Consider the following 9,086-nt stretch of genomic DNA (forward strand, 5'->3'; position numbering starts at 1 on the left):
CTCGTTGGTTTGTACGGTGCAGGACAGAAACTTTGGCTGTAGTGCTCGATTTTACATTTTTACCTGGAACGTCAATTGGTTCTGATTCCTTTTGCACTGTCTTGATATACAACTTGTTTATTTTTCCTAATTGTGGTAGAATTTTTGGGGTACAAGAAGTGTGGTGGATGTTCAGATTGCTACAGACTGTTCTGTTTTTGACAGATTCTATTTTTGATGCATAGTTTGCTTGTTTTGATGAAACTATCAATTTATATCAGTGGATTAAGCCATGGAAAAGTTATATTACAGTAGACACAATGCAAAAACAAAATATGAATTGGTTTGCAACAGTACTTAGAGTAGTGATTTGCTTTATTATACTAACGGATCTTACTGAGTTTTCTGTTGAAGTTTTGTGTGGGTGAAGTGTCTAATCCAGGAGGTTTCGATATGAGGAAAAGGAAGAGAGGCAAGAGATCAAGCTTGGGGATGCCCGAGGCACCCCCAAGTAAATATTCAAGGAGACTCAAGCGTCTAAGCTTGGGGATGCCCCGGAAGGCATCCCCTCTTTCTTCAACAAGTATCTGTATGTTTTCGTATTCGTTTCGTTTATGCATTATGTGCAAGTCTTGGAGCGTCTTTTGCATTTAGTTTTCACTTTTCTTTTATGCACCATGCTGGTATGAGATAGTCTTTGGTTGATTTATAGAATGCTCATTGCACTTCACTTAAATCTTTTGAGTATGGCTTTATAGAATGCTTCATGTGCTTCACTTATATCATTTGAAGTCTGGATTGCCTGTTTCTCTTCATATAGAAAACCGCCATTTGTAGAATGCTCTTTTGCTTCACTTATATTTGTTAGAGCGTGGGCATATCTTTTGTAGAAAGAATTAAACTCTATTGCTTCACTTATATCTATTTAGAGAGATGACAGGAATTGGTCATTCACATGGTTAGTCATAAAATCCTACATAAATCTTATAGATCACTGAATATGATATGTTTGATTCCTTGCACTAGTTTTGCGATATAAAGGTGGTGATATTAGAGTCGTACTAGTTGAGTAATTGTGAAATTGAGAAATACTTGTGTTGAGGTTTGCAAGTCCCCAGCATGCACGTATGGTGAACCGTTATGTAACAAAGTTGGAGCATGAGGTGTTTTTTGATTGTCTTCCTTATGAGTGGCAGTCGGGAACGAGCGATGGTCTTTTCCTACCAATCTATCCCTCTTGGGGCATGCGTAGTAGTACTTTGCTTCGAGGGCTAAGTAGACTTTTGCAATAAGTATATGAGTTCTTTATGACTAATGTGAGTCCATGGATATACGCACACTCATCCTTCCACTTTGCTAGTTTCTATTTTACCGCGCAACTTTCGCCGGTAGCATAAACCCATTATTTACCCTCCTCAAAACAGCCATCATACCTACCTATATGGCATTTCCATAGCCATTCCGAGATATATTGCCATGCAACTTTCCACCGTTCCGTTTATTATGACACGTTTCACCATTGTCATATTGCTCTTTGCATGATCATGTAGTTGACATCGTATTTGTGGCAAGGTCACCTTCATAATTTTCATACATGTCACTCTTGATTCATTGCATATCCCGGTACACCGCCGGAGGCATTCATATAGAGTCATATTTTATTCTAGCTTTGAGTTGTAATTCTTGAGTTGTAAATCCATAAAAGTGTGATGATCTTCATTATTAGAGCATTGTCCCAGTGAGGAAAGGATGATGAAGACTATCCCCCACAAGTCGGGATGGGACTTCGGACTTTATAAAAATAAAATAGGCCAAAGAAGCCCACAAAAAAGAAAAAGGAAAAAAAGAGAAAGAAAAAAAGGAAAAGAAAAAAAGGGAAAAAAGAGAAAAAAATAAATAAAATGAGAGAAAAAGAGAGAAGGAACAATTGCTACTATCTCTTTTTCCACACTTGTGCTTCAAAGTAGCACCATGATCTTCATGATAGAGTGTCTCCTATGTTGTCACTTTCATATACTAGTGGGAATTTTTCATTATAGAACTTGGCTTGTATATTCCAATGATGGGCTTTCTCAAAATGCCCTAGGTCTTCGTGAGCAAGCAAGTTGGATGCACACCCACTTAGTTTCTTTTGTTGAGCTTTCATATATTTATATCTCTAGTGCATCCGTTGCATGGCGATCCCTACTCGCTCACATTGATATCTACTGATTGGCATCTCCATAGCCCGTTGATACGCCTAGTTGATGTGAGACTATCTTCTCTCACTTTTTGTCCTCACAACCACCACAATAGACCACCATAGTGCTATGTCCATGGCTTGCGCTCATGTATTGCGTAAGAGTTGAAAAAGCTGAAGCGCGTTAAAAAGTATGAACCAATTGCTCGGCTCGTCATCGGGGTTGTGCATGATGGGAGCATTTTGTGTGACGAAGATGGAGCATAGCCAGACTATATGATTTTGTAGGGATGAGCTTTCTTTGGCTATGTTATTTCGATAAGACATAATTGCTTGGTTGGTATGTCAAATGATAGACTATTGCCTTGAATCACTCGTGTCTTAATATTCATGCCATGATTAGACTTATGATCAAGATTATGCTAGGTAGCATTCCACATTAAAAATTATCTTTTTTATCATTTACCTACTCGAGGACGAGCAGGAATTAAGCTTAGGGATGCTGATACGTCTCCGTCGTATCTATAATTTTTTATTGTTTCATGCCAATATTCTTCAACTTTCATATATTTTTGGAAACTTTTTATACTATTTTTGGGACTAACATATTGATCCAGTGCCCAGTGCCAGTTCCTGTTTGTTGCATGTTTTATGTTTCGCAGAAAACCAATATCAAACGGAGTCCAACGGGATAAAAACGGACGCAAAATTATTTTGGAATATTTGTGATTTTTGGGAAGTAAAATCAACTAGAGACAGTGCTCGAGGGGGCCAGAAGATAGGGGGGCGCCCCCCAGGGAGGCAGGTGCGCCCTGGACTCTCGTGGGCCCCCCGTAAGGCGGTTGACACTCTTCTTTTGCCGCAAGAAAGCTAATTTTATGAGAAAAATTTGGGCGAAAGATTCACCCCAATCGGAGTTACGGATCTCCGGATATTAAAGAAACGGTGAAGGGGTAGAATCTGAGAACGCAGAAACGGAGAGATAGATCCAATCTCGGAGGGGCTCTCGCCCCTCCCAAGCCATGGGAGCCAAGGACCAGAGGGGAAACCCTTCTCCCATCTAGGGAGAAGGTCAAGGAAGAAGAAGAAGAAGAAAGAGGGCTCTCTCCCCCTTGCTTCCGGTGGCGCCGGAGCGCTGCCGGGGGCCATCATCATCACCGTGATCTTCACAAACACCGCCGTCATCTTCACCAACATCTCCATCACCTTCCCCCTTCTATATTCAATGTCCACTCTCCCGCATCCCGCTGTACCCTCTACTTGAACATGGTGCTTTATGCTTCATATTATTATCCAATGATGTGTTGCCATCCTATGATGTCTGAGTAGATTTCCGTTGTCCTATCGGTGATTGATGAATTGCTATGATTGGTTTGAGTTGCATGCTTTATTATTGGTGATGTCCTATGGTGCCCTCCGTGTCGCGCAAGCGTGAGAGATTCCCGTTGTAGGGTGTTGCAATGCGTTCATGATTCGCTTATAGTGGGTTGCGTGAGTGACTGAAACACAAACCCGAGTAAGGGGATTATTGCGTATGGGATAAAGGGGACTTGATACTTTAATGCTATGGTTGGGTTTTACCTTAATGAATCTTTAGTAGTTGCGGATGCTTGCTAGAGTTCCAATCATAAGTGCATATGATCCAAGTAGAGAAAGTATGTTAGCTTATGCCTCTCCCTCAAATAGAATTGCAATAGTGATTACCGGTCTAGTAACATAGTCAATTGCTTAGGGACAATTTCACAACTCCTACCACCACTTTTCCACACTCGCTATATTTACTTTCTTGCATCTTTATTTAAACAGTCCCTAGTTTATATTTACATGCTCTTTATTATCTTGCAAACCTATCCTATCACACCTACAAAGTACTTCTAGTTTCATACTTGTTCTAGGTAAAGCGAACGCCAAGCGTGCGTAGAGTTGTATCGGTGGTCGATAGAACTTGAGGGAATATTTATTCTACCTTTAGCTCCTCGTTGGGTTCGATGCTCTTACTTATCGAAAACGGTTGTGATCCCCTACACTTGTGGGTTATCAACGAGCCAGTCTAGTAGAGGCTCACTAGGGACATGGTACTTGTTTATGTATCCACACATGTATTTAAGTTTTCGGTCAATACAATTCTAGCATGAATAATAAAACTTTGTCATGAACAAGGAAATATGGTAATAACCAATTTATTATTGCCTCTAGGGCATATTTCCAACAAATTTCTCCTGTAGCACTCTTCGAGAGCATTTCACTTCTTCATCACTCATTCTCCCCCACCTCCATTGGGCAATGCTCCCCTCTGGTGGAGAATTGGTATCTTCTTTGTGCATTCTCGATGGGCCTGAGTCTTCTCATGTCATCATCTGCAACTTGAGACATGCAAGGGCACCCTTCCGTTGTGTGTTGGATGGCTCAGGGTTGGTCATCGTGCAACTTCTTGCTGACGGCACCTTGTGGTATTCCGTGGTGGTGGCTTCAGTATTGTTGCTGTTGGAGCTCTTAGTCTGTGTCATTTTGAATGTTCCTCTTCCTGTCTCATGGCATAATGTGCTACCTCGACCACATCCTTCTTTTTGCTAGTGGTGTATTGTATGTGCTTATGACATAACTTGTGTTTCATCACCCAACCGCCTATTCTTAAATCTAGAAGGTGATCCTTGTGTTGTGTTGTAAATATGTTATTGGTGTTTTGTATTTTCCGTGTTCTTACTTTGGTGAGTTGTATTGCCCTCGAATTTCGATCCGGTTTTCTTTATATAATGGATCAAATCTCTTTCAAAAATGAGATCGCATTCGAGTGCAGATTCTCCCCCTAAACTACAAGACTTACCAAATGCAAAGTTATGTTCTCATTCATTCTCTTCTCTATTTCCTTTTTGTCATCAAGCCTCTCATAGCTTTGATTTGCACTATCCATCAGAATGTATCAAAGTTGATATAATAATAATAAGATAAAAGGTGTGCAATTTCATTTCTCCATCAATAGAAGGCCAAAGAGATACACATGATCAGATTTATGATTGGGCGAGTTGGTATCGACCTACTTAGCTTAAGGCTGGACCATTCACTCGCCTCATCTTGTGAAGCACTAGCTCCACTAAAGCTTGAGTTATTCTTACGATTAAGACTGTTTTATTAAGAGAAGGCATCTCACGCTTGCACCCCTTCGCTCATACGCAAGGGCACCCAGCCGCTAGGGCTTCCGTGCCTCCCGCCCGCACCACCGACAACCAACCTTGTCTCCTGTGGCATTACGGCCATAGTGATGCAGTGTATCCCGTGCCTTGTCTATGGGAGGGCTTCGTTTTCGGATACTCTTTTGAGTTTTTCTTGTAGAGAAAAGACATACACCCGACTTTATAAATAAAGCCACCAAGCAGAGTACCATACAACGGGCCCAGAGTTCACCGAGTGAAGAGGTGATGCGGCGGCTATCTGAAGACGGAATAAGGCTCTCCCTGCCCAGCCTCCGTCCAGTGAAGCTTCTAGCATCGCCGGAGGGCGTGTGGATGTTTGTCTCCGGCGAATCTCGTAGGATTGGGTTGGCGCTTGTCTTCGAAGGATTCACATGGCTCCAGTCTTTGTTCGTTTGTGTTTGTGTGTTTACAGGTTGGATCTTTTCGATCTATACTTCTCTTCATCGGTGGTAGTTGCTATTTTGATGTCTTGATCCTACAGGGCCTTAGCACGACGACTTCCCGACTATCTACTATAACAGGGTTTGCGCCGCTCCGGTGAGGGAGAGGCGATGACGGCGGCGCGCCTTCGGCTTGCTACAGTGCTTGTTGTCATCGCTAGATGGTCTGCATACCTGGATGTAATTTTTACTTCAAGTGTTATTTGTGCTACCTTGACAGTTGATGAATACCTAGGTATGAAGTTTTTTAAAAAAAACCACTCTATTAAAAGAGAAAAATATAAGCTCCTGTGGTCTGCTATCTGAAACTTCCCAGGGAAAAACAAAAGGCAAATTCCAATGTGACAGATGTTTTCTTTTTTAAAGAAACAAGCGACGAAATAGCTAATGATAACGCAGAAATGTTTCCGTCGACTACGAGGCGCCTACGTGACTTCGTAAATCTCAAGATGATATGCCGGCTCAGTTTCTCGAAGGTGCTTATAGGAGTAGGATGTGCGTCTATATTCATAAGGATGAGTGTATGCGCGTATATATGAGCGCTTGTGTCTGTACCGTGTTAAAAAAACCCGGAGATAATTCTGCCAAAAAAAAACCCAGAAAGGAGAGGCAGAGCCGGCGAAGAGGGGGAAAACGATCCGCTCTGCACCGAGGCGACAAAGGGCAAGAAGGAATGGCAGGGAAACCCGGCAGCCTCAAGGGCGTCGCCCTCATCAGCGGCGGTAGCGCCGACAGCGCTGTCGCCGGCGCCCTCCACTTCGTCCAAGACCCCTCCTCCGGTATATGCTTACTCTATTCTGTGCTCTCTACAGCGGTCCTAAACCGCGCTCTTCTCGCTGATAAGAGTGATACAGTTTGATCTCCCTGTGCGTGCTAGGGTATACCCAGGTGAGGGGGAGGGTCTCGGGCCTCGCCCCGGGCCTCCACGGCTTCCACATCCACGCCTTCGGCGACACCACCAACGGCTGCAACTCCACCGGTCCGTAGCCTTCTCTCGCTTGTGTGACTTTGGACCTGTCCAATCGAGGATACTGGTAGTTCAGATAAAACTGCATCTTGGGAATTCCTTGTAACTTTGCAAGGAAGTCGAAATGAATTCAAATCATAACGAATTCTCAATTGCAACGAATCTGCTGTAATTTTACCTAAGCAAAGCTTCACGTTTGAGTTCAGCTGTCTTATGATCCGAATCCATATACTGGGTGTGGATTTGTGGGCTTTATAATCGCTTTTACAAATTGAGCATTTGAGCTGTGCAGTGAAGAATTGCATAAACTGAAGCTTTTGTTGATAAACAAGTGTCCTGTGCATAATTACTGGTCCATATGAGTTGGAATAAAGAGAAACATGAATTCAGGCACTGTCAGGAAACCTACTATTTGTGCTTGGCGTTGAGCATAAACTATGGGTGGAAACCTGATGCCACCAACACTTATTACATGCCTTGATAGTTCACACAAAAACAGATAACCCCCAGTACTGGGTAGAAGCTGTACATCACTTTCCCAGAAATATTACAGATTGTTAAGCAATTGAGGCTCAACTCTATGAAAAGCAGATATGCTGCCTGCGCCAAAGTTGGTGATAGCCTGAATCATCTCAGAAGAATAGCAGTTTAAAACATTTGCAGAGAGAAACCTGTTTCTTGAGGGGAGATCTAACAAATTTATCTTGCTTGTGGAAATTTACACCTTTGCTGGCAAGTGGAACTAGTTAGTACCTGTTGATGGAATGTGTAGCAATCAGTTTGCGCTATTTTTGCAGCAAGCTTACATAAATTGATTCAAGTTTAATGTTGGCTATGAAATATGGTTTCCACTGTTGAATTATCCGTTCCTTCAAGTTATCATATGGGACTACTAAATATCATATGGCTACTACTCTTTTCAGATTAGTCTACTGGTGTCTTACTAATAGATGGGATTGTGAGGTTGTTCATGGGATATTGTAGTTCAGTGCATTTTTAGACTTTGGATTCTGGTCTCTTCTTTTAATGGCTAATTGGAGTCGAGATAACTATATTAAGTACGTAAAAAAATTAGTTTAAGCTACGTACACATAAAATTTGTTGGGGTATTTTGTAGAGCTTCTTGCAAACATCATATTCCATAGATAGGGATTAAGTTTTGAAGAAAATGTACATTGTGTGGAAACTTTACGATGTGCTGATCACATTTATCTGTCTAACAGGACCCCATTTCAATCCTCATAATAAGTTCCATGGAGCACCGATTGATGATGAACGACATGTGGGCGACCTGGGAAACATACAAGCCAACAAGGATGGTTAGTCATATGACTGCTCAACAATTTTTTAGGGTTAGGCAACTATGGGTCAAGTTACTGTCTTGAAGTAATCCCTGTTTTTAGTAACATGCTAGTGATTTATTTCAGGTGTTGCAGAAATCTTCATAAAGGACTTGCAGGTTCCATTGCATTGAAGGATGCAAAAACATTTTATCATCTTGGTATAATTTTTATGTACTGGTAATTCATTTCTGTTGTTGTATGAAGATTTCACTAAGGGGGCCTCATTCCATATTGGGAAGGGCAGTTGTTGTTCATGCTGATTCTGATGACCTGGGAAAGGGTAAGCATTTTAACCTAACTGTGAGATGTATATTTCTGTAAAAATAAGTCCAGTCTTCCTTTTATATGTATATATCCAGGAATAAGATAGATAGAACTTCTTTCAGAAAAATTATGATTGAATGTTTCACTGTAGTCTGAAGCAAGTAAATTACAGTACCACCTGCTGAACTGGGGTGTTACTCTGTATATAATGTTGATATCATACACTTAAATGTCTTTCCTTGAGCACATGTCCATTCAGTTCCCCAATTAAACCAGGACCATGGGTGACACTGGATCATGACTAATTGCTGAAGGTCGCCTGGAGTGTAATGGATTTACTATATCCAACTGATATGTGATTTGCTCAAGCCTATTAGTGTATGAAAATTTTGGTGTGTTGCAAGCAGCAGAGCAGAACACACCAGGCAAAGATAGCGCCACGTTACAGGATTACTGCACCATGGGTTATGTCATTCTACACTTGTAGGCACTGAATGGCTAGTCAGTATTTTGAAGTATGTTTTGTTTTGTGCATGACATAGGTTTGATGAGAACTCGTACTCTGTTAATCACAATAGGGTAGCAGTAAAATGTTATGACTTTGGATGAAAAGAGAATTTTGTAATTTGTTATGCCGAAATCTGCCATGTTCTGTTATCTTAATTATCAAGCACTGTTGGGTGTTATATACATGTCCTGCTACATGGGTTAATTTGTCGCATG

The 9,086-nt window shown here is 41.5% G+C and overlaps 1 protein-coding gene across 2 annotated transcripts in view; it reads left to right on the plus strand.

The window, feature by feature from the left end:
• Positions 1 to 6,385: 6,385 nt before the first annotated feature.
• The window catches only part of LOC119291184 (superoxide dismutase [Cu-Zn] 2-like), a 3,720-nt gene continuing 1,019 nt past the window's right edge, over positions 6,386 to 9,086 (plus strand). Inside the window, exons 1-5 of one of the 2 annotated variants that reach the window (XM_037569894.1) lie at positions 6,386 to 6,568; positions 6,667 to 6,768; positions 7,980 to 8,075; positions 8,184 to 8,215; positions 8,304 to 8,379. In XM_037569894.1, coding sequence (XP_037425791.1) covers positions 6,463 to 6,568; positions 6,667 to 6,768; positions 7,980 to 8,075; positions 8,184 to 8,215; positions 8,304 to 8,379 — 412 coding nt within the window. In that variant the 5' untranslated portion in view covers positions 6,386 to 6,462. The remainder of the gene's footprint in view (positions 6,569 to 6,666; positions 6,769 to 7,979; positions 8,076 to 8,183; positions 8,216 to 8,303; positions 8,380 to 9,086) is intronic. The other variant, XM_037569895.1, reaches the window with a different exon arrangement.

This window comes from Triticum dicoccoides, chromosome 4B, assembly GCF_002162155.2.
Source record: "Triticum dicoccoides isolate Atlit2015 ecotype Zavitan chromosome 4B, WEW_v2.0, whole genome shotgun sequence".
Taxonomy (NCBI): Eukaryota; Viridiplantae; Streptophyta; class Magnoliopsida; order Poales; family Poaceae; genus Triticum; species Triticum dicoccoides.